Source organism: Ptychodera flava, chromosome 14, assembly GCF_041260155.1.
Source record: "Ptychodera flava strain L36383 chromosome 14, AS_Pfla_20210202, whole genome shotgun sequence".
In the NCBI taxonomy this organism is placed as follows: Eukaryota; Metazoa; Hemichordata; class Enteropneusta; family Ptychoderidae; genus Ptychodera; species Ptychodera flava.
Genome location: NC_091941.1, coordinates 21,321,871 through 21,348,253, shown reverse-complemented (window position 1 = coordinate 21,348,253; position 26,383 = coordinate 21,321,871). Strand labels below are relative to the sequence as shown.

General features: G+C 38.1%; 3 protein-coding genes across 6 annotated transcripts in view; 2 read left to right on the top strand and 1 right to left on the bottom strand.

Moving 5' to 3' along the window:
• Positions 1-1,152: 1,152 nt before the first annotated feature.
• On the top strand, positions 1,153-18,013 carry LOC139149724 (serine/threonine-protein phosphatase 5-like). Its single transcript, XM_070721659.1, is given in 13 exon segments — positions 1,153-1,329; positions 7,202-7,371; positions 7,642-7,713; positions 8,729-8,876; positions 9,536-9,657; positions 10,256-10,376; positions 10,379-10,419; positions 11,392-11,497; positions 12,319-12,461; positions 13,134-13,221; positions 14,023-14,242; positions 14,994-15,072; positions 15,419-18,013. Coding segments are annotated over 13 exon segments (1,497 nt in total). The 5' UTR covers positions 1,153-1,199; the 3' UTR covers positions 15,476-18,013.
• LOC139149729 (cancer-related nucleoside-triphosphatase homolog) lies at positions 16,239-25,218 on the bottom strand. The gene is made up of 5 exons (XM_070721681.1): positions 25,046-25,218; positions 23,100-23,265; positions 20,177-20,291; positions 19,376-19,576; positions 16,239-19,204 (listed from the first exon to the last, which is right to left on the bottom strand). Exons 1-5 carry the CDS (start codon positions 25,125-25,127, stop codon positions 19,136-19,138), a joined length of 633 nt encoding a protein of 210 aa, XP_070577782.1. The 5' UTR covers positions 25,128-25,218; the 3' UTR covers positions 16,239-19,135.
• LOC139149726 (leucine-rich repeat-containing protein 57-like) overlaps positions 22,323-26,383 on the top strand; it is a 32,174-nt gene continuing 28,113 nt past the window's right edge. Inside the window, exon 1 of one of the 4 annotated variants that reach the window (XM_070721665.1) lies at positions 22,323-22,440. Coding sequence is in view for 1 of the 4 variants with exons in the window: in XM_070721661.1 (XP_070577762.1) it covers positions 25,432-25,512 (81 nt within the window). In the remaining 3 variants the exon portion in view is untranslated. Of the gene's footprint in view, positions 22,441-25,014; positions 25,113-25,181; positions 25,513-26,383 lie in introns of those variants that run through there. The other 3 variants (XM_070721664.1, XM_070721661.1, XM_070721663.1) reach the window with 3 other exon arrangements.

Here is a 26,383-nt window from a genome sequence, read left to right as displayed (position 1 = left end):
GGTTAATTTCTTCAAAATTATTTATTTTATCATGATTTAGGTGAGGTTTTTGAAAGGTTGAGGAAATTCCCCAAACAACAACTGAAGGTATAGTTTATTCTAGAGGCAACTTGCAGCCCCAAGGGAACACAAACGTATGCTGTAAGCTGAATACAGCCAATCAATATGTGTTTTATAACATGCCTCATCGTCTCGGTTGCAAACAACACTGCCCTCTACTTTATGCATTCTAGACTTTGCACATGAATAAACGCACTTTCAAACTTCTCCAGGTTAAAAATTTTGGAAAATTGCCCTTTGCATGTATCGGTGCCAAAATGATGCAATATACCCAGCCATGCGACCATGAATTAACGAATTAAATTGAACAGAGAGTTTAGAAGCGGTGTGTTACAAACGCAAAAATCCTAAGTCTCCCATGTTTGTTCAGGGCATTTACAAATTTAATCCCAATTGAGAGAATGCCCTTTTTTCGTAGGTTTCTTTTGACTATGTACAAAGAAATATGAAGAGGTGTTGGAAAGTAAGTATCATAATATTGTGATCTGGCACTCTTGCTTGCAGAGAGAATATAAGAATTCCACTGGCCTGCTGTTTCTTGCAGTTCAGTTCTAGAGAGTCATTATTGAGCTTCGGTCAAGTTGAAAGTGTTTGATACAGTGTTGAGAGTGCACTCTGATTCCCGACAAAGGTGAACCAAACAAAAATGCCAATATATGATGTGATTCTCACAGCGGAATGGCATCAAAACAAAACATGATCCAGGTGTTGCTGCTATTGTTTCATCAGTCATTACCTAATTAATATTTTAATAATTATGGAATTGACATGTGTGTTTTCTGGGTCAATATTCCTCTGTATGTAAAAAATTTTTGAAAAGTCTTCATCAAATGGCTTTCACATTTGTGATGTGAATGCATAGAATGATCTAATTTTTCATTTTACATTTCTTTTCTCAGAAACCACTGATAGCTTCCAAATTTGTTTTGTTGGTGCCTATGGGTTCTTAATCTATAACAAAACCATGGTTCTAGCATTGATAATTTTTGTCAGATAGTCTTATATACGTACGAAATACTAGTACACGGGTTGAAAGAAAAACAAACGCAAAGTTAATTCGTGCCAGTGGAGGCGCTATTTCCATCACCATTGAATGAACGACCGCTCGACCACTGTACACACATGAGACGAACATCAAAATGGCGACGACCACAGAAGATTCAAGCAAGGATGACAATATCAACGGAAGGGTGCAAAATATGGTCATCAGTGACGAAGACAAGACACAAGCAGACGAAATGAAAGAAAAAGCAAATGTCTTTTTCAAAGGTAATGCTTACGATTCAAAATAGAGTCTCATTTCTGTGTGGCGTGGGAGCGACGAACGATGTTCTTCCGATCCACGCTGCAGCAGTATGCCGGTGTGGTGTTCAGTGTGCACATACAATGTCGTTGGACATGATGGGTGTGATTGGGGTCATGACACCAAATACCAAATAAAGAAAATGTCGTGCAGGATCCCAGACACTCTACCGTGGACCTGTCGATGTCGTCCATGGAGATTGTGCCCGTGAATGAAAAATTACTCCCCCGAAACATTCAAACAAGTCCTCTACCGGATGTAGGTCGCATACATGTAATAATACACTTACAAAACACCGGCCGCGTGATCGTGGGGACTTGCTCAAGACCAGCACCCTGCACCCCGACTGTTACTTTCTGAGCAAGCTATACGCATACAGCTAGTTCATATAACACAATGAAGCAGGTGTTTTATGGTGACTTCATGTTTGTATTCCAATTACCGGTAAACCTAAGTGTCCTTGTACATGCATAGGGCCACCTGGTTGATGCAAGTTGCAGTTTGTCCACCAACCAGCAATCTTCGCACCAGTTCTGCATGTACCGTTCATATCACAGTACAATCCTTATGAAAGGACTCGCATATTTACTTATTAGTAATCCAACTGCACTAACGTAACACTACAGTAATAGAGTTGAACATGTTACATATGTATATGTGGTGTGAGAAAAGTGACCCCAGAATTTTCTTAGACAGTACTGTTTTCTACACAAGGTAATGTTTTCCTCATCAAATGTTCTGAGAGCATTATGGAAGGAAAAGAAAAGATGAAGATGTGGTTTGATATGACAATGAATGTCCAACAACCACTCAGAAATCCACCCGAGGGTCTACCACTTAAACAGATTTACAGGTAGTGAAACATATTTCTACCACCATATCAGAGCGCCAGTGATGTATTCACTATTAACCTTCCAGCACAACTAACACAAGAAATGCATGCAGGAAACAAAAAGCAAAATGAGACAACCTTTTTACTTTTTCTTGGGGGAAATGTTATCATGTGATGAGATTTCAACAGTTATGTATTTTATTTGATGATGCCAAGTGGTTTATAGAGGTTGATGTCCATCAACAGCTATATTCCAGCTTACTGCATACGCATATCTCACATCAACCATTCTCATGTGTGAACGCTTTGATCTTGACGAGTGAATTTTGATTGCTGAACTTGTGTAATAGTCTGACAGTGTTTTTGTTGAGGGCAGTTCAGTAAATTTCGCCAGGGTTCCCGGTCGTGTTACCAGGGTTCCCCTCTAGTATGTCAATGCAATCATACCAACAGACAACAGAAATGGTTCAGTGACTCCCAAATTATTTACTAATGTAACCAAACTTAGCAGAACAATGATCAGAAGTCGTGGTTTTGACCTTCATCATTGAGAACATGAAGTGATATCCCTTCACCTATATTACAAGAAATTATAAACGGAACACCAATATAATCAAATATAATCATTGCTACATTACAGTTTTCATGACAATTGTGTTAAATTTATTTGGAAAATGAATAAACACACAAAATATTCATATGGATTTCCATCAAAAGAACAGGTGGTTAAGCTGCTATCTTATTGTGTGCAAAACAAAAAGTTATTTTATTTGCATCCAAAACTCACCGAAAGTCAAGTAGTTAGAATTGCTTTCCCTGTTATGATTGTTTCAATGACAAACCATTTGAAGCATATATCTGAAGGGATGTACAACAATTTCTCTCACTCATGAGACAGTAAATATGAAAAAGATAATTGCCTCAGACCACAGCCTTAGCGGAACATGCAATACAAAACAAATGATTTATTTGCACCTGAGCGACAGTGTGTTACGTTCAGACATGAATCCATTTCCAACATTTTTTCGATTAAATTTTTAGGCAAGATTTTGAAACATTTAAATGTATATATGGTTTAAATGGGACAGCTTGCCACCAAGCAGGTTGCAGCTTGAGGAGCTGATGAGGCTGTGAAAGTCAAATACTAGTGAGAGGACCACACAAACTGGCCAACATGTAGCCCATTTGAGTGATTTAGCTATCCCAGCTTCCTTGCTTGGATGGACAAGACACTTATGGAAGATCAGAAAGTTATAATATTTGATTTGTTGTGCTATTCAGGTTTGTTACTAAAATATAGCTGCTCGGGCACGACTTCGGACACTACTGCTTGAAATTTGGACAAATTTTGTTGTCGCATGCGCGGCTGTTGTTGCAGCTTGTAGTCTGAGCCATGAATTTGTGTGACTTTTAGTATTCTGTGTAACACTAGCAGGTTTTCTTTTCGTTGTTCTTGCTATAAATGCAGATAAATATTTATTTTTGCATATTAATGAAAGAAAAATGACGTTATTTGCGATCAGGGCTATTGTGATTTCAAAGCACAATTTTGTATTCTCAGCTTATCTCAGAGCCTTTGAATCACCATCAGTGATGACTTGTGAGCATGAAATATGGACATTGTAATTACATATTTTGTCTCTACCCCTGTGGCTGTTTGTAATAATGAAAGATATGATCATAAAATGTACTACATGTACAGGTTTTGAGAGAACTGCCCTAAGGACAAATATTTCAGCGTGTCAGGCTAAGCATAACAAAATAAATCATCATTCTAGATAATATGAAACTGTCGCGTCAATATCTATAGTCTTGTGTTCTCTGATAGGATTCATATTTATGTACACCATGAAAGGGGATCTGGGGAGACTTCAGGAGGAACATCAAATGTTGCGGTTCATTAGTTGGAGAATATATTGTATATGGTGTAAGGCGCTTTAAATAAAATTCCTTGTTAGCCATCCGCGTGCCGGTAGGTTTTAGAAAAAATAAAGAAAACAAACACTATGTTAAGACTATTACAATTGAAAATATTATTTTTCCAAAAGAAACCAAAGCTTATGTTAATACACTCATGTTTTTTGTCTGGGTTTGTTCTCTTCCCTGGCTGGCTGATAGGTTTTTCAAAAATCTGAGGACGGCAAACAAAATTTTTTCTTTAAATGGCCTGAGGAAAAAAGAATTGAACACTTTTGAGATAAAAGCTGCCATGGGTACAATTTCAAAACAATACTCAAGAGGGCAGTCTTACATCATGTCATCCAGCTTGTTGTATAGACAATCATTACGAAAATGAGACACATGCTAATGAAATTTTAATATCTCTACTTTTAATACACTCAAAATGGAAAATTAATGGGACACTGACAGACAATCAGAGACAGCAATTAGCGACATAGATGTTCGAATATTATATTAATAAATTATTCAAATGGTTGAATTAAGAAATGCAGACTAATTAATTATGTTTTAATCGTCAAGGGTGAAGAAATTTATCATAGCGTCTTTAAACAGCAGTGAAAATTGCCTTTTAAAGTTGTTTCACTACTTAGGCTTGTTGAACAATCATTGGCATTGAATTCAACTGTTGAATTTATACCGTGAGTACCTGTGTTCTGTTATAACAATTCCAATTCCAACGACTGTGGTAAGAGATTTTGGTACTGGTCTAGTGGTAGAAGAATTATTAAAGTGAATTTTTTCAAGATGAGGACCGACCGTAGCTTTGAAGGTCAATTATGGCAGTGAATTATATTTGACAAATTGAATTTTTGACAAATGGTAGCTTTGCCATTTTGAAATCCAAATGACTCTTGAAGGGAAAGAAATATCAACGTCAGTTTGGCAATTACAGCGCTCATTATGATTAAATGTCAGTAGTTGTTAGGTCAGTTTTTTAGTCACAATATGGTGAGAGTATCAGCTCAGTTGAATACTAACAAATCATCCAGTCATTGACGTAATGTGCTATTCCACACCAATAGGACACGCTACCAATGTCGACTCACATTTTGCTGTCTTTGACTATTTTACAGTCTATGCTTTGACGCAAGAAATTTTCACATCTTACATGTAATGATATAGGGATGACTAAAAACCCTTGAATGTGTGTTTGATAATCGAGCAATGGCAAAAATCATGTGTACTTGATGGCTAGCTGGTGTGAAATTTGTTGATTCTCGGAACAAGAAGTTTCATGGAGGCAGTAGCTGTCTTTAATACAGTAATTCTGCTCAGTGGCCATACCCAGACACCATGACATTTCATTCAGCCACCAACAGCTGTGCAAAATTATTAAAAGGATTTGTAATTTATTCTGCCCTGCAGGGCATTAAATATTGACATGTTGTACACAGCTATGTACCATTTGTTACTTCATACACAATAAACACAAATGTATTTTTTTTTTAATATAGAAAAAAGAAATAAATGTAATTTGCAGGGAACATAACAGGGAAAGCAATTCTACAGGTAACTACTTGACTTTTGGTGAGTTTGCGATGCAAATAAAAGAAATTTTTGTTTTGCACACAATAAGATAGAGCTTAACCACCTGTTCTTTTGATGGAACTTGATTTGAATGTTTTTCTGTGTTTATTCATTTTCCAAGTAAATTTAACACGATTGTCATGATAACTGATGTAGCAATGATTGATTGTATTTAATTATATTGGTGTTTCGTTTATAATTTCTTGTAATATAGGTGATGGGATATCATTTTATGTTCTGAATGATGAAGGTCGAAACCACGACCTCTGATCATTGTTCTGCCAAGTTTGGGTACATGAGTAATTAGTTTGTTTTCTTTGTTTGTATGTTGATTTTCATTCTTTATAATGGAAGATGATGATTTCAAGTTTCCATGAGAAAAGGATGAGCAAAGATTTCAAACTTTTCTATAATCATTAAATGTATACTGTCACCTGTTCCAATTTTGCCACAGTTACCATGGAAAGAGAAAATCTAACCAACCACATATTTTAAGAGGTTGGCCACTTTTTAAAAACAGCGCCCTCACATGGGCATTTTGAATACCAAGGAACGCCCCTTTGACCATATATGGGCATATTTAGATTACAGGTGACTGTATACCTTTAACCCTTCTGTGTGCTGTGAATGAGGAGAGGGGGGAAATATCTTGACTGAAAACATGCTGCATGCTGGTAACTGCATTATCAAAGTGTACAGTCAACATTGATTATGTTCCAACTTCCATAGTGTAGGTTCAGAAGTGTAGGAGTTTAATCACAATCCAGATCATCCGAATTCAATTGTGTGACGGCCCCTGGGAGTGGAAATTCAATCATGTATTTTGTTAGAACCACCCACACACCTAGTCCGATCCCAAAAGATGATATATGAATATTTTATAGGATTCAAAGCAGTGGGAGGATATGAGTGGATCATGTGTGTGTACTTTAAATTGCAAAATATCATCTTGAGAGCTTAAGGTAAAACGCGCCGCGAGGACAGATATTTGGACTCTCATTTTCTACAATTCTTTTCTGATCTACCACTTGTGGGGGCTCTTTTTGAAGCTCTTTGAGTGAATTTTTCAAAAATCCAAAATTTAATTTTTTCCCCATAGAGTCAACACTGGAATGGCGGCCATTTTGAATTTCAAATATCGCAAAAAATTTTGGTAATTTGTTTCGCTAGTTCCAAACTTTGCATGGTGACCCCCGATTGTTATTGTTGATTTGATAAGAAAATGATTGAAGTTTCATTCAGGAAAGTTTGGGCAAAAGTTTAAGTCTCTCACTTTTGAGTGCATACTTCCTTAAATGGAAGATGCAAATTGGATAGCAACTTTAGTAATTTGCATGTCTTTCAAATGAGAGAGGTTCATCGCAATGGTAAAAGAGTGTCTGACACATTGCGTCACGTTATGATGTCAAAGACACCAAAATTTAGGTTGTATTGTATCAGTATATGGGAAATCTCATTTTTCTCAAATCTCCGAGATTTTCACTTCATTATTTCAATGTACGTGTTTCCCTGACCAGCTCAAGACTACCAACAAGCTGTCACCTACTACACCAAGGCAATCAACCTCAATCCGTCTGTAGCGGCCTACTACGGCAACCGGAGTTTTGCCAATCTGAAAACGGAATGTTTCGGGTACGCCCTAGAAGACGCCTCGAAGGCGCTGGAATTGGACAGATCATACGTCAAGGTATGTTTTTGGTCAAACGTTCATCACTTTGATCAGAACAACAGAAATTCATAGAACTTGTGTTGATCAATCTTTTCCGAAGCAGGATTTTAATTTGCATCATTTCAAGAAAGTGGGAACTAAGCTTCACTTACAAGAATTTACAAGTTGCCTTTTTTATGGTTCTTCATAATAGACTTAAGATTTTTTCAGTGTTGATATGTTAGGTTGATGTCTATTTTCTGTGTAAGCAAACAGTCATGTGTACCCCCAATTTTTCTGTCCTGACAGGGTTACTACAGAAGAGCTACTGCCAACATGGCTCTGGGAAAATACAAGCTGGCACTCAAGGACTATGAAACTGTAAGTCTTTACCACAACACCTATCAGAGTCAGCCAAGGTGTTTTGAATATCCTACGTCAATAATGAGACGTTATCTCTAGATTTGCACATTGAATACTCATCATACTTTGTACAACTGAATGATGACGTGGACTTTGTAAAAGTCTGTGATTAAAACCAATTTTGTGAATGCGATGTAGAAAAGTTATCACAACTGTTTTTCTGAATGCCGCAATATGGTAGGGGTTATGGTGATGTAGTGGAGTTACTGGGAGAAGACTCCACTACATGTGATGTGCGTTATCACATAACTTGTTTTATAAAACAACCAACTTGAACCAGGTCTCATGCTAACAACACGTTGCACTTTGAATGCTAGATGGAGTAATTCCCACTTATTAGCACTCATTCTCAAATGCACATGTAAATGACAAATGAGAGAGAAGCAAAAACGGGCGAAAAGTTTCCTCACTGCACCTACAATAGTACTGCTTGCCATTGTACATGTGTTTTGTTACTAAATATAGCATAATTCACACACTATTGGTTTGCCAACAGAAATTCATAGAGCTTGTGTTGTTTTACACGATTGTATGGTATAATGGCATGTGGTCAAATCCTTGGATGTGTGATTTTCTCAAATTTCCTCAATGAAATCTGTGATAACAAATTGCCAGTCTTGCTGTTCCTGAAAGCAAAATTGATTAAAGTCTCGTTAAAAATTTGGTCAAATGTTCATTTTTTCATATTGATAATGGCACTCGTACTGTCGGATAGAATGACTGTCAGTCAAGGGTTGACTCAACAGACTGAAGGGAAATGCATGCTTGTTGAAGAAAAGATGATGGTGATTCCATTGTACTGTGTGAAAGCAGAAAACACAAAATGAAAAGCAGAGTAGCTGCCAGCACTTTCATCAGAAACATTCTCAAGCACGCACTCTCATGTTGTGACAACTGAGTGACATCGCCAGCGAGGTTTTGATCCCTTGTCCATCACTGACTTGCGTTTACCTTCATAATGTAATTTTTGCAGGTGATGAAAGCGAGGCCAAACGATAAAGATGCAAATGCTAAATACACGGAGTGTAGTAAAATTGTCAAAAGGCAAGCATTTGAACGAGCAATAGCCGTAGATGATCACAAGAGGTCTGTGGTGGACTCACTGGACATAGAGAATATGGGTAGGTAATTGTAGATCAGTGTATTTCACTCAACTGGAAATTTTAAGTTGTGCCAAAGAGAGTTTACTTTGTAGAACTAGAGATGGCAAAACAGCAGCTAAGGTGGCACATACCTGTAGATCTGCCATGGAGACACTCCAGTTTCCAGTCATTGAGGTTGTTTCTTTGGATCAGCCTACTTTGAAATCAATTTACCATTTCTCCCTTGCCAGAAACAACATTTAATAAGATCTAGTATGAGAGAATGCCACCCACCGTCTAGTTCAATTGGCTGTTTCATTGGACAAGTCCATCCTTGTTAGACCAGCAATACATGTAGGTCACCGGCACTTCAGTTGACCTTGGCCGTGGCACTTGACACATTTCTTTGATTTGCAGTTTGGATCATTTCAGACAGTCACGTTTTATTTCTGACATTACAAAACATATTTTGCTTGCCAAATCAGTGGTTAGGAAGATGTAATGAGCTCTGTTGGTAGGCATCCCCAGTTTAATGAAAATTCTCTGCGTATTTGGTTGTGGTACTAGAGACAAGCATAGACCTACATGTAGCTACAGGCTATGAGACTAGCTATTGCATGGTTTCCTGAGAGGGTGAGTTATTAGCTGCAGAAACAAAACAATTGTTGAAGAATTTTTCATTTTGATTTGAATTGCAGCGATAGACGGAGATTATGATGGACCAAAAATAACGGATGGTAAAGTCACACTTGAATTTATACAAGAAATGATGCAGACCTTCAAAGACCAAAAGAAAATACATAGGAAATATGCTTATATGGTAGGTATTTGCATTTCTTAAGGTAGAATGCGCCTCGGGGACAGATATTGGGACTCTCAAATTTTTACAATTCTTTTCTGATATACCACTTGTGGGGGTTCATTTTAAAGCCCTTTGAGTAAAAAACGTCTTAGTTTTTAAAAAATCGATGATGAGATAATGTGGTTTCTTAAAGCAGTCAAAAGAGTCCATCACATGGGATTTCACGAATTCACCATGTTTTTATATCTGCAGCACAAAATGACAAGCTGTGTATATTCTTATATTCTTATCTGGTAGTTTGATCAGTTATTTTTACAACAGATTAGTTCATAAGTGTCTATCCATTAAAGGTATACAGTCACCTGTAATCTAAATATGCCCATATATGGTCAAAGAGGTGTTCCTTTTTATTCAAAATGCCCATGTGAGGGCGCTGTTTTTAAAAAGTGGCCACCCGCTTAAAATCTGTGATTGGTTAGATTTTTCCTTTCCATGATAACTGTGGCAAAATTGGAACAGGTGACAGTATACCTTTAAGTGAGATACCGGTAGTGTACTTTTCACACTAACTGTTTTATATGCTCAGAATTTTTTTTACTTCTCTCCATTGCTGTAGATTCTTCTGCAAATAAGAAAAGTGTTTATGAAATTGCCGTCCCTGTCTGAAATCACAGTGCCTGAAGGTGGCAAGTTTACTGTGTGCGGTGATATTCACGGACAATACTACGACCTTCTAAATATTTTGAAATCAATGGCTTACCGTCGGAAGAAAATCCATACGTATCCTTTTTTGTCAATCAAAGCTGTTTGTACCATTATCAAAGGTAATTTGGAATGCTAATTTGTGAGGCTGCAAGCAACCCTGAGGCATTATGGGAGGGTGTAGATAAACTCTAAGCCAATCAGCATCAAGTATACAAGGTATGGGAGATGAACAAACGGTAGTACCCCCATACGGTGCTTTCGTGTTTGGATCTTGTAGAGCATAGCTTTCTGTGGCATAATGAAATGAGTGAAAATATTGCTGACCTTTTAAATGCCAAGGTCAGTTTTTGTGATCTTTTTAAAATATAATGCTGACAATTTTTTTTAAATCCAGACAAATTTTTTTTCAGATTTTCCCAAAATTTTGATCAAAAACTGTAGCCATTGCAAACATATGTCTATTTGGCCAGAAATCATAAAAAACTAAGTAAAAAATTCATAAAAATTGGTAAAATGTTGCGCTAGAATTTAGTCGGAAAAATTATAGCACTGAAAGTGTCAAGTACAGTAGATGTGTAACTCATTTCTGGTCAAGGCATTCAAAATCAATTTTAATACCCAAAATGTCACTACGACACACCTTTATACTGCTACAACACATACTGTCAGGTCAAATTTTTGAAAATCATGCATATATTTATTTAGGGGGTCAGAGGGTGTCAAATGGTCAAGTCTCTTGCAATGTGTCGTTTGGGACTCATCAATGCCTTTTACCAACTACCAACATTACTTCACAGTGACAGACAAAGCTTGCAGGAAATGGGGAACAGCTTTTTGTTCAATGTGCACATTCCAGCAGCAAGCAGTGCCAAGCAAATTCAGGTTATGATTCCACTGTCTTGTGCTTTCAAACCTGACAAGAAGAGACCAAAAACTAAATCTGATTAGGAAAATATCCTGATAATAAAATATCCACCGATAATACAGATTGAGTGTCCAAATTTGTGACTGCTGTCTTCTTCCTTAACTGTAACTTTTTTTCATCAGCTGTTCAATGGAGACTTTGTAGATAGGGGTTCTTTTTCAACAGAATGTATTCTCACACTGTTTGCTTTCAAACTTCTGTATCCGGATCATTTTCACATGTCCAGGGGTGAGTGTGTGCTTGTCAAAGAAAACAGGAAGAGACAGACTTCAATAGCCAGCATTATGTCAGCCATAAAGATTTATCGGTTCCTGTATTCTCATTTTGACAATTTGATATTGTCACTTTAAAGTAGGAAGTTAATATCATGTTTCTTCATTGATTGTATGCACCTAAAAGTAGGACGTTTTCAATTTTATCCCCAGTCTTTCTTAATTGAACTTTTAACCATTCTGTTTTCCAATGAAAAATAAAAATTAGGGGTCACTGTGCAAAGTTTGGGATCAGAGAACCAAATTACCTAAAATTTACTGATATTTGAAATTCCAAGTGGCTTCTATACCCTGTGTTGTTGACTCCAGGAATACTTGAAATTTTAGATCATCACAAAGATGGTGAAAACTTTGTCTATATTCCACAGACCCCAAAATGAGCCAATACAAGCAGAATACCAGTAAAGTATTGTAAAATTTTTAGTGTAAGAAAAAAATGTCCCAGAGAGGTAATATACCGCTATTGAATTTTGAACTTGCAGGTGTCTTTTCTTCGCCTGCACTGGTTCAAATCAATTTTGAATATATTATTTGTGATTGAATCATTAAGATGGGAAGTAAACTGCAAATCATGTCAAAATGTTGCCAATATATTCTTCATTGCATAATGGCTGTAGTAACTTCATTACCATGTAGCTGACATTCTTCCCTACCATCATAATATCCATAAAGGAAGATTGCTATACGTAGTCCTTCCTTGAAAGTTTTGCTTTGAGTATTTATCTCCTCACATTTTTTTGATTTCAATATTTTTTCTATATGGTGAACTTCATTCAGGAAACCATGAAAGTGAAAATATGAACCAGATGTATGGATTCTTTGGGGAGGTCAAGGCCAAGTACACCTCACAGATGGGTGACCTTTTTACAGAAGTTTACAATTGGTTACCGTTAGCGCACTGTATAAACAAGAAAGTACTTGTAAGTAGTGATTGTGTGAATTTTTGTCTGAGAAATGAGGAAAATACTCCTGTGAGATTTGGAGAATGGACTGTGGGCGAGGGGGGGGGGGGGGGGGGGGGGGCTTTCTTTTGTCCTGTTTGTATTTGTCAAAGACAGTCAAAGTTACTTGTGATAGAAATGAAATGTGACTTCAAAACCTAGAAATGACCAGTGAGATATTGGTATGTTTATCTTCATTCAAGGGAAACCGTCCGAGGAACTGCGCCTGTGCAAGTTTCTTGTTTAAAAACAGTGTATTTCGCGCACGATATCTAACATTTAAATTATATGATGATGATTATGACACACGTGTTTTAACTTTCATCAATCACCATGGTTCCTTGGATACAGTGTTTACATTTGTCCCATGGGTCCCATACAACCTTTGAGCACAGTTACAAGGACTGTATCCCTTAAAATCCAGGGACGAAAGCACAGTGTGAAATCATACAGTGGTCAAAATATTGCTTATTTCAATCAATGTTGTTGTAGCTGGATGCATTTAGTGATGTATATTGTCTGTATATTGTCTGTGTTCCTACCATTTCCAGCTGATTTGCATCTGTAGTGAAATCACAATTGCACAGGGGCAGTAGAGTTCACCGTCCATAATTGCTTCTCACTTTGTGTATTTTTTCCCCATGTTTGTAGGTAATGCATGGAGGGTTATTTAGTCGCGATGATGTTACATTAAATGAAATTAAAAAAATAGACAGAAATAGACAGCCACCAGAATCAGGTAAAGCTTTTTACATCATATTTATCATAGATTTTCACAGCATAGTTTATTTAGAAACCACTTATGTCATCTCAGAGATCTATTATATACCATCATATAATTTGTTGTTAACCCTTTGAGCGCTGCAATTTTCCCACCAAAATTTTAGTGTAACATTTTACCAATTTGTATGAATTTTTCTGTGAATCTTTTGATAATTTTGGACCAAACAGATATCACATTTCATTTGCAACAGTTTTTCATCAAAATTTTGACAAAACTCTGAAAAATTTGGGAAACATTTTATAAATGCAACAAAAATTGACTTTGGCACTCAAAGGTTTAAAATCATTTCATTTCTTTTTATCACTGTATCATAAAACTGGAGAAAGGGCTAGTTGATTTAGTGGGTATTTTATCACCATGACATTCTTATGTTTTCAATAACATAAAGCCATAAGCACTTTTTGATGTGACACATGTTTTTCACGCTCTCCAAATATCTGACAAGCATTGCTTGTCCCACATAATCTTGAACAGCGCCACCTATGGCCACTCATGTGTTTAACATGCACACACAACATGGGCACTAACTGCCTGAAGGAGTGAGCATAAAAGAAACATTTGTGTCTCTGTACAAAACGTTGAAGCAATGAAGTAAATCTAACAATATTTTTCTGTTTAGAAAGTTATATTAATCTCAAATATCCTTTGAACAGATTTTTTGGATGGTTGAAAGTTTGGATGCCTTATTCCAAAACAAAACTTTTCAATTAAAGTGAGAGCTGTTTACAAAGCAAAATATTTTTTTTTTTATTGTAGGGATAATGTGTGAGCTGTTATGGTCCGATCCACAACCACAGAACGGCAGGGCACCCAGCAAACGTGGCGTTGGCGTTATGTTCGGTCCGGACGTCACCGCCAAGTTCCTTGAACTCAACAACCTAGAGTATATCATCAGGAGCCATGAGGTGAAGGCTGATGGTTATGAGGTCAGCCACAATGGCAAATGTATAACAGTATTCTCCGCACCCAATTATTGGTATGTTGGTCCTACATAGTACAATATGATTGTCCCTGTACTGTGATCTGACTGGCCGAGCACTGGAGGGGGGTCAGATTGACTTGTACTGTGATGTCAATGTGCCTGAGGTGTGATCTGACTGAACTGAGTCTAAACCAGGAAGCAGTCCTGCATTTTGTTTCAGCCAGATCAGTGCTATGTAGTAAAAAAAACCCTGAAATCTGTGCAGTGGTAAAGAAGCCATTTAATGCGTAAAATAACAGTTAGAAAAATATTGAGTAAGCTACTCGGTGGGTGCGCACTTTGTGAACATGCCATGCGTAGTTTTTTTCTTTTGCTGCAAAATGCTTGCAGTTATCACACTTTACATGATAATGCCATTCAATGTTCACTTTCTTTGTAACAAGAAACCTCTGACAGAACCCACAACATCTGGCATGTGGGTACAGATCTTTGACAAGAATATGGGAATCCTATATTGAACAATACTCTCTTATGAGTGCGCTCCACTCCATTTGTACTCTAATTGGGGTCACCGGAGTACAGTCATACTGCTGGCAACTATCACAGCCTACCTCAAGTTTGTGAAACTATCTTTGTCTTAAAATAATATAATGTTTGATAATTGTATCACATATTGCGTGGAATATTCAATAACACACACAGTTTTATGGGATGAGCCTCACAGACCAAATCAAATCCTATTGATTTTAAAGAAATGAAAAGATTAGATTTTTTTACACAGTTTTGGGTCCACTTGTGTCCACAGTGATCAGATGGGTAACAAAGGTGCCATCATTAATATGGGTTCTGATTTGAAGCCAAACTTTAAGACGTACGAAGCCGTGGTAAGTGGGAAATAGAGATTTCATTCATTTCTTAATACGTCAATTATTGGTAGTGCGAACATTGTTTGCCGCTGTGCTTGTTACAAACGCGACATATATTTCACACGTTTTGTTTTGATGTCAAAGATGCTGGAGTATTTTGCTGAGATCTGTCATCCAAAGCCAAGAGGACTCGGTTGCACAGTAGCCATCTCTCAGTACTGATGGGATTGTCTCATACCGGAAATCACTTTACACCAAATTTGTCTTGAGCATTTTTTGCACATGCATTTGTTTTGTAAGCAAGTCAAGTCAGAAGCTACAGGTATAATAACATCGGCACAATCATCTTCTTTATTATTCGCAGCCACACCCTAATGTGAAACCAATGGCCTATGCAAGCTCTCTGTTCGGATTCATGTGATGTGGACACGTTTTACAGTTCTTAGCGAAAGTCATCAGGGAAGGACACGAACACTTGGAAGTGTCAGGATACTGTGTTAAACTACCAAGCTAGCTGTCACACACCAGTCTCTCAGCATTCAACTGTACCAGTGATAGAATTATCCAAGTGTAGATGTCCAGTTTCTTTCAAGTCCGAAGTTCAAGTCCGAAGGGGTTTTTCAATGTGTTTTAGGGGAGCATTACATTGTGCGGCAAACAAGACCTCATATTAATCCGTCGATCAACCCAGGGACCATTCAAGAATTACAAAAGACAAGTCCACGTTCAGTTTTTGAGTGTTGTTGTTGCTGCATTTTTTTCTTTTTTGGCTTTCCAATGTGGACTGTACTGACATGATTTTAGAATCACCTCTCATTTGTATTTACATCGTCTTTTACTGAAATTTTCATCAGCTGAGGAAAGCAAAGTGAGCGATAGAGAAAATGTGAACATGCCGTTGTCTTCCATGCATATTGTGTGAAAGGTTTGGGAGAAGGGGCAAGTCTAGAATCTAACGAGTATTCTTGTGGCGAGCATCGGTTTGCACGGCCACAGAATGACTAGCTAGGTTTAAGACTTATGAGAGGGGGCTGTCTAGGCTTGAACCAGTAGTCACTAGGCTTTGCAGAAAGATCAAAGCTTTGTCACACTGTAAGGAACACTGATATTTTTATTGATATGCAAGTTTAAAACGGAACAAATATCCCCAGTTTGGTCAGCAGGGTACCAGGCTTTTTTGCACATTTCTTTTATTTTTGAAGTTTTGTGTTTAAACGCTGTTTTCGGGTAAACAATGGATTTTCCCTCCGGAAAGGGGAAGTACATCTTCACAACTCAATTTGAATTTTTAAGTGGCTTGTTTGCAAGGTCATTTTGCAAAGTCAACAGTCAAAAAGTCCATTCATACACAGAATATTTCCAAATTCCTCAATCAGATTCAGTGCAAATCTTGCTGTTACCTGTACTGTAATTTCATAAAAATGGAAAAAAATGCAAGATTTTCAAGTTAAGGCCGTCTTTTCGAATCTCTCTATTATCGGTGCATTTGTACTGTTCCTATTTTAAAGGTATACTGTCACCTGTTCCAATTTTGCCACAGTTACCAGGGAAAGAGAATATCTAACCAATCACAGATTTTAAACGGATGGCTGCTTTTTAAAACACAACGCCTTCACATTGGCATTTTGAATACCAAGGAACACCCCTTTGATCATATATGGGCATATTTAGATTACACGTGACTGTACACCTTTAACCTTGTGCCGACTCAAGTATGGTTTACACACTTTTCAAACTTCAAACACATGCAGCATTCTCCACACTTTCCACTGAATATAATCAGCTATGCACACAATGTTTATCAGAGTTCACACAACCAATGGCAGCTGTTCATAATATGCCGGATGCACAAATTAAACCACAGCCCTGCTCAAAGTTATTTTGTTACTCAGGAGTGTGACAAATAAACAGCCAACTTTTAAATGGCTTCATATGAAACAAAACCCAGTTTGGTTCTGATTTCTCGCTCAAGATATGATAATTGCCCATGAAGAGAATATATTAGCGATGGATTTGCTTGTGAATGGAGTTGCTTTGCTTGTATGAAACATAAAAAATGGAGTCCTCTACACTATGGACAGTATACAGGGGACTACGGTCTAATCTATACCTACATTAGAAAGTGTCACATTTTTTTGTTTAAATTACTCATCAACTCAGACCAATGCACCGTAACATTTGTGGTGCTCATGTGGACATCTTGGCACTTGCCTATTTCAAATTGCAGACGCCAGTGTTTCTGGTAATTCTCAAAGTTTTAAACAGACAAACACTGAAAATAAGTTTTCTTGTAAATTACCCCTACACTACAATTCAGGCTACCGTGGTAATGATGAGCGAGTCAGTCAACGCTCTGAAATGCTTTCCAACATGCTGCAGTAGCTAAACAAAAGGATCAGTGTTGTTGTGGGAGAAATGTTAGCTTGTACCAAGGAAATAATGTGAAAGAAATAAATAAATGCATCCTACAGACCTGTGGCACATACCAAAAACTTTCCTAAATTTTGTGGTGTGTTTGTGCTACAACAGTGCATATTCAATTTTATCATAGAAAATGCATGTGTGTTTTTGTGAGGCGTACCATGATAATGCAGTGTTCTTGTCAAGTTGTGGGTACAATCCTGGTTTGGTCAATGACGCATATCTATTCCTTATTTATAATCATCATGTACAACCCCAAAATACTCATGGATATACACAAGGACAGTCCCCATCTCATCTGATATTCTGTTTTTCTGCTTCACTGTTACAACCATGCAGAGAGCTTCCATTCCTCAATTGTTTTGTTGTGGTTGTATAACATCTTCAAGGGAAAAAATATTTTATTTTGATAGAATAATTTATTTTAATGACTTTTTTCAAAACCAGTATTTGATAGACTAAGCTGTGATTCTGAAAATTGATGTTTTTTTCTTTCAATTATGCAGGGATTAAAAGTTTTTGTGTAATACACATTGAAGGTTGCATTCAAGTTTTTGTATTATATCTGAAGGGCATGTAGTGTTGGGAAAGCCACAGGGGCAAGCCATATACACTGGATTCAGTTACAAGATTGACCGTTCAAAATTTACCTATAGCAGCAAGTCTGTCAACATTACTCTGGCTGGTAAACATCCTGTCCTACTTTTCTGGCTCTTTGGCTCATTTTCAACCCAAGGACCGGAAGATTCCTCTATTAAAGATCCATGAGCTGTAACTTTGGTCATTTTTTCTATTTTGTTTGTTCTGTGTATCATCTGCAGTTTCTGGTTTGAATTCCTGAACCATGGAGAAATTCCTAACATTTGACTCATAAATATACCCTATATGAGTATAATCTGCATTGCTATTGTTTAAATTTTGTATTCAGGTCCGGACTAGAATACATTTATCAACAATAACAATGGTCATTTTATTACACAGGCTGTGTTGGCAAGCAAGACACCAGGCATTGGTCATGATGATCGGATTATAGTAAAATTCTGTTGTTGATACATTGAAACAGAGTAGTGAAAAATTAGTTAAAAGTTACGGCTAATGATGTGTTTAGTATTTACTGAAGCGCCCAGTCTTCAGATCAGGGTGAAAGAGCGCCCTCAAACAACAACTCTGTCTCATTGTGGTAGTTGTCAGATGAAGTGTTATGCTGTCATCCTCTATCAGTGTAATAACACTTTTGCAACCATATGCTCATTTCGTAATCTCCATGCCCAACTACTACAAATTAGACTTGGCTTTGCTGGTGAAGCAAGTTAACATTGTTCACACATTACTTGGAGCGACTTTGACATTGGGTCATGTTCTCAAATTGCATTCATATTTGGTACACATTCTCTCATGCCTAAGACGAAGCAATAACTAAGATGCTCACTGGATAACGTTTACATTATGTCACATCTGCCATTCAAAACTAGGCTACTTGCACTGAGTAAAACCTGCAGTAAAACCATCCCGATCATAACTCCTAAAGTCAGATTTTAACAACCTCAGTTTCTCGGACATTGTTGTCAACAACCTGTACTTTTCATGTCATTGGTTCGTCTTGATCATATGATATGCAAAAACTATCTTTCTAGCCAAGATACAACTTGTAGGGCAGGGGTCAGCTTCTGGCTTGTCTCACAGCTGCAAGAATATCAGTCTGAAGGCCGTCCCTGTTTTCACGTGTCACCTGAAATGACAAGGTAAATAAATGAAGAGGTAGTGTTTTCAATGTGTGAGTGCTGGATATACAAACTGAAGGGTGGTCTCTTGCACCAGATCTCACAAAATACAGCAAAAATAATCTGATGAAATTTCTGATATTGCATTTTGTAAAATTTCGGGGGCGGTTGTTACATACCGTAAAGATCCTTACATCCTTTCTGTTGCGAATGTCTTCCACAAATGGCAGTGTTTTGCCTTTTGGAACAGGTATAGTTGCCAGCACTGTGCTGCCCGGCATGTTCAACAAACGCTTCACTTCGTCTTTAAAAGCTTCACTGAACATCTCCATCTTGCCTATTTCATCAATCACAAACACTGGCTCCTTACCTCTTGGATCCTACAGTGGAAGAGAAAAGCAAATCCAACATCCACATGAGAAAGAAAGTATCCTTTTGAAAGTGAAATTATTGATGAATGAGATTTTAAAAGCAGATATGTAAGATAAGTAAATCCCTTTGGATGTTGTGAATTCAAATATTATGGAAAACTTACTGATTTTTGTGTAAACAGCGCCCTCAAGAGGGGAAACATCAAATATGATGAGGATACACACTCAGAGCAACTTTGTGACTTTGACAGGGCAGTGAAAAGTACACAAAAATTTAAAACTACCAACATCAAAATGAAGATCTAACACTTGCAATAGAAGCAAACTTGATTTGAATCCCCATGTAAAGTCATGATGAACCTGAAGGGTTCAAATTTTCAGTAGAGTGTATGAAAGTTAGAATTAACGTTCTGGAATTCAATGACCAAATATCTTTCAAACTGAACTTTGATGACCAGAAACACTTAAATAAGAACTGGAAAACATCTCTTGATATTTTTACACTTCTGTTAAACCATCACTGATAATACACATACGACAGCATGTAGTCTGATGTGGGGCCAACATACACGCGACAGCATGTTTTCTGACGTGCAGCCAACATTTTACCTTGGAACGCAGGACAGGTAACGCGATCTCTTCAAACGACCGAAGATTCACCGAATACTGACCCACTCTGTACTCACGTCTGCCACCACCACCACCATGACTCCTTCCATCTGAGCTGTCAGGCCAGATAAAAAATATTTTAGAATGGAAACAAGCTTCAAAGAAAGACAATGAGCTTTTGACAGGCCAGCTCATCTTTTATGAAGATCCAGAGTTTTATTTACAGCCGGAAAATCTTGCGCAATTATCCAAGGTATTATCTTTCTTCTCTTTTAAAAAAATTTCATCAACCTCTGGGGGTAGCATTTTTACCATTTTTCCGGCATTATGTCCTTGGTGTCACGATCAGCCTTGCCAGAATCTCAATTATGCAGGCGCATTACACATGTGTAAATAGACAAGTGTAACGGCTACCTTTGCAGGTGGCGCGCAATTCCTCAAGTTGTTTTCACTTTGGTCATCAATTTAAAATTAACGCCCTTCTGAAGTGACATGTTTACGTCAGAACTCTGCCAAACCTGATAGCGGAAAAACAAGTTTGAAACGGTAAATTAGCAGCAGCCCTCATTTTTTATTCCCTATTTGTCAGCTCGCGACATTCCAGCTCTGGAGCAATGCCAGAAAAAGAGCAGTGAGAAACCACTTCTCAATGACTTATCTTGTGACGTTTTCAAACCTTGAGTTACTTCTGGTTGTTTTCGAATGCAAGACGACACTAACCTCAGTATCACAACTTTCAGAAATGTGGTTTTGCAAATGTATACGGGGATACAATACACCATTTATAAAACATACTTTCCGTTGTATGTAACAAAATATGTAGAATGTTAGGCGACTCAAAAAAAGGTGGCGAGTGTAGTTCAACATACAGTGCGCCTAGAACTTTTGAGGTGAACTTCATACATCTTGCACTCGCCAAGAAACTGGGTCACTTTAACCTTGACATGCTTGTCTAGTCGGCGTGTCATCAGTCAAATTTGATAAGATCTCACATTCATGGCTTGTTTTGGAACTGCAAGATCCTATTGCTAAAGTCAGTAGAATGAAATTTCAGATGTGGCGGAATGTCTTATCGCAGTTTCTGTTCTTAGTGGGGGTTGTATGCCTCAGGGGGGCCCTTTAATTGAACATCTATGACATTTTTTCAAGTTTGATTAAATGCTGAGAGAAGGACTGTGTCGATGCGGTACTAGATTTGTATATTTTGACGCGCAGGGCTTTCAATTAGGCATTCACTGTGGTAAATGTTATCAAGTCATCTAAATTTCAGGCCTTTTGAATAGCGCTAAATCATCAACTTACGTATACAAATATTATTTGTGTAACCAGCTGCATGGCAGATGGCTCTTAAATTGTATATTGTTGAAATGCGTCTTAAAAGTTGCAGAGTTACGAGTTGTATGATGGTCTGTCATAACAGTCTGATATATCCCTGTCTGGGTAATTAAACCGCTGAAAGAATATGGCTATTCGAAAGAAAAAAGTGCATTTTGGCAAAGGGACGAGGACAAGCAGACAAGAATAGCACTGATCTTTATTTTAAGGTATGTTACTAATCACAACAATATGTGCACGACACTTTGATGTTGCTCAGTGCAATAATATTGGACAAAGTTTCTTGCTGCAATAGTGTTGATTGCGTTTATTGTTGCAGTGTGTGGTTGGACGCCCTGACAAATGATTTTCACTGTTTCAATCATAAGATTGGTGATGGCAAGGTGACAATTTTGCCATTCCTTGACTCATTAGAGTAATTCCAAACATCCCGACAAAAACCTTAAACAACTATTTTTGCATATTAATGATGGAATGGTGAAATCATTACAAATCAGCCCACTGTAACATATTAAACAGTGTTCTCCCTGAATAAGGTAACAGGGGCGTGGCGCCCTCTTGTAAATTCCGAGCGCCCCCTTGCCAGAAATGAAAAAGATTTATTTTTTTGAAAAATAAAACAATAAAATGTACGGGGAAAAAAGTTGACAGTGATTTACAAGCAAAATGCGAGCGTGAGCGTCGATCCTGCAGACTGCAAACGTAATTCTCATCGATCTTGCAAATCTCGCGAGTTTGTGATGTCATCCGAGATCATAAGCCCATGTGCAACTCATCGAAGGCAGCCATATTTGCATGGCTCAGTCCCTCAGTCCGTAACGTTACGTTAGCCACGGTCCCTCCATAGGTAACCGACTTAGCTGAGTAAACATGGCAAGGAGCTTGAGGGTAACCAAGGACAGCAGAGTACACTGAAGTTTTTGTAGGAGGTTAGAATTTCGTTTGTGTATTCCTTCCAAAAGCAAAACAACCTAATTTTAGGCTCGGTCGGACTTGTATCAGGATGAGAACACGTGAGTGTTATGGTGATAATTTTGCCATCGATGAATAAATGTATGTCTCTAGACTCGCTATGTTTTCGTTTGTAATAAAAGTTATGGAACACTGTTTCAGATCTCTTTTCCTTTGAGTTTTTTGTACGAAAAAAATCTGAAAAAATGCTCCCCAAACCTGAGTGTTATGGTGATAATTTTGACATCGATGAATAAATGTATGTCTCTCGCTACGCTTTCGTTTTCAAAAAATGAAATCTTCATAATTGAAATCGGTGAACTGTAATAAAAGTTATGGTACACTGTCTCAGATCTCCTTTCCTTTGAGTTTTTTATACGAAAAAAATCTGAAAAAATACTCCCCAAGTGCCACCAAATAACACCATTTTAATCGCTGTTTTTCAAAAGCTCCAACGGCAGGAGGGGGGACACCCCCCTCCTGACCTCCCCCCGCGACCGCATTAGCGGTCGCTTGTGGTGCTTCGCACCACGTCTTCGCCCTCTTCTCAAAAAAATCCTGGGGAGAACACTGTCATATACTATATCCATATCAAAGGGAGTTACACAACAATGAATGAATAGAGAATTGTTTATACCTGACCCTTGCCAGAATTCCTCTCTGTCCATCCAGTGTTACAACATCAAATCCTACTCTTTTTCCATGGCCTCCACGGACCTCTTCAGTGTAGAATCCCTGTGTAGTGACAGAACCATTCGACAACTCTTCCGAAACTTTCCGAACAAGCGTTGTCTTACCGATTCCTTTTAATGACAAAAAATGCCACATTAGCTCCTTAAAGATATATTTACTGGAATTTTTTTCTTTAAGTCCTGTTGAATAATATGTTCAGAGAACCAGAGCATGTTGACTACTGAGTGCAGAAACTCTCCACCATTTCAGTATACCTGAAGGTTTGAGGTACAGAAACGGCAGCATGTAACACATTCTAGACAAACAGAATGACTGAAAACTGTTTTTGTATGTAAAATTTTACAAGAATTTGAATATGACGCCTGCACTTTTGTGGTGCTGCATCATAATTCTAGTTTGAACGTAGGCTGGACAAACACAGTGGTTTCAATTCATACTGTCTATTTTTTGCAAATTATTTTTTTCTCAATAATCCCACCAACATACAGATGCAGTCAAGTTTTGGTGGGTGCAATCAAGATTCATATCAAATATGCAAATATCACCTTCACTTTCAAGACTGATGCCATAACACTTCAGTTGCGAAAAAAGGTCAAAACACTTTAGGGAAATGTATATTTATTCAATCATGACCAAAATAAATCAAAGACTAAAATAAACATTAATGCCATGTATTATACTGCATTCTTTTGGCCTTGCCTCATCTTAACACATCAGACAGGTATTGAAAGTATGTCCATGACCTTTAACTGCACCATGGCGGTCATTTCACTCTATCAACTCTGTAACTTTAAACTCCATGGACATCAAGTGGTGATTGAAGAGCATTCAATGTACAACTTGTATACTAATAATTACAATCCCTCCACTGTGACCACGTGGTGGAGGAACGGAGTATATTACAAAGCTGTGCATTGACTCTCTTGTACTACATGGGATAACTTACTGCTGAACAACCATCCAGTTATCAATCTATCAAGGCTAGTATTCTAATACATCCACTCTAACTCTTTGTTACAAAATTTAGGAAACTTTTGAAAATCCCTGGAGTTGGAGCACGGTCCCTCCACAAAAGGACCGTGGTTGGACCTATATACGCCAATGTAGTTCTTTGTGAGTCAAAGTCTTTGAGTCCTTCATTTAGGCATATGTCATCATTTAATAGTATAGTCAGTCCACTGCATCTTATCATCATAGTTTGAACAGGATTTTAACCACCACTAGGCCACTGTATGTTACTTGTACAACTAATACTACAAGCTGCTAAACCCTGGCTGCTATCTTTTCTACAGAAATACATCAGAGAAAATGCTAGGCACAGTCGATGCGGTAAAACAAAACACAAAAACACTGCTCTTCGGCGTTTGTCTTTTACAACTTTTTTTTTCAGAAGATATTAGATTAAAACAGTGTTATATTTTTGGCGGCGTTATCTACAATATGCACAACATGAATAGGGGGGGGGGGGTTCAAGAAATAGGTACGCTCACACTCATTCTTCAACACCAAATTTTGATTGTATCATCATCGTGTATTGAGGTAATTTTTTTCTATCTTTCAAAATGTTGGATGTGACAGAATGTCAAAGTATTCTGTTTTTTAATGAAGTTATACATCAAGGAATTCAAGGAATCCAAAAACGTAAAGCTTGATGGACGAAAATAGATACAAGCAGGGAAATAAATGCATACTTTTAATCCCGGCTACTCAAGCCTTCATTTTTAGGTGTTTAAATTTCTTCAAACTTTAGAGTCAAGTGAACGATTACTCTTCCCTTGGGCGACCGAATTCGCCACAAATCTTGCGGTGCCCCTCCCCCGAAAAAAGTGGTTTTACCCTTCATGCTACTCATGCATTCACACATGGTCATCATGGTGGAACGAAGTGTACCTGGCGGTCCTGTCAATAAGACATGTCTTATTGAACCAACAGAAGCTGCCATCACTTTCCAAATTTTGTAAGTCACCGACATAAAAGCTATTTTCTACTCCATCGCAGTGTTTCTCCGGCCACAGTAACTTCTTCCGTTACCGTAACGTGTGTCAACCATAAACCACAAAGCGTGCTGGGAAGTAGGCCACTGAGTTTGCGCACGTAAGGTCACCCCAGGAATCCGAGGGAATCCGGAAGTAAACAGAGGCGGCGGCCGAGGTGGATGTGTTTTTAGACGTGGATGTGTACACGAAACAAAAATAACATCCTCACCTTCTTTCGAATGGCATTTTAGGAATTCGTAGCGGTTTTTCATTTAAAGAATATCGGTGAGAACTACAAACATGGGAAACTCGATCAAACCACACATAGAGAGAGCAGAAAAGACGGGTGTGTGTCAACTGTGTGGGAACGGCCTCTCCGAGGTAGGGAATTTCTCACACACCACAGATAAATTCATTCGTGTTTCAAATTGTTTGCATTTTCCATCGTCAAACTTGGTCCGATAAGAGATACACGCTTCCAAAATTAGTCAGGAAAGACAAAGTGCATGTCCATACCACATCCGGGCTGAAAACGTCATTATGTCTGGTGTGTTGGTAATGGCCCCCATCCCTAGCTGCAAAATTGTAGCTCTACGGTGAGGCGGTCGGTGAGTTTTGGTTTTTGCGACATCGCTCACCAGTAGAGCTACAATGCCGAAGGCCCTGTAGCATACAAAATAAGCACGCTGCACATGGCACGGCATTTTGATGTAAAATCCCATATATTTACTGCATTTGGTCATACTGATTTATCATTACTGAAGACTAAACAGCAGTCTGCTCTAACCTTGTCGTTTATGGGGTTTGGTATTTGTTCAAATACGTCGATAGCGTTCCAAAAACATTTCTTGGAGCCGCCATTACCAACTTCCGGTAATGGTGGCTCCCAGAAACACGCTCAATGTTTATGGAACGCGATCGACGTGTTCGCGCTAATACCAAACCCCATAAACGACAAGGTTAGTGTAGTATAGTGTTTAGTCTTCAGTAGTGATAAATCGGTACAACCAAATGCAGTAAATATGCGGGATTTTACGTGAAAATGCCGCGCCATGTGTGGCGCGCTTATTTTGTATGCTACAGGGCCTTCGGCATTGTAGCTCTACTGGTGAGCGATGTCGCAAAAACCAAAACTCACCGACCGCCTCACCGTAGAGCTACAATTTTGCAGCTACCCCCATCCCATGAATTTGTGACCTATTTCCTTACACTTACTGCCAAACATACCAATGTTATGATCGTGTTTATCAGC

Bases quoted from the DNA above. Each gene is read 5' to 3' on its own strand.
- LOC139149729 (XM_070721681.1), bottom strand. From the start codon at position 25,127: ATGTCGGTGACTTACAAAATTTGGAAAGTGATGGCAGCTTCTGTTGGT. The intron at 23,266-25,045 runs GTACACTTCGTT...TGTCATTAAAAG, and splicing joins CTTATTGACAGGACCGCCAG to GAATCGGTAAGACAACGCTT. The intron at 19,577-20,176 runs GTAAAATGTTGG...CTTCCACTGTAG, and splicing joins TACCTGTCCTGCGTTCCAAG to GATCCAAGAGGTAAGGAGCC.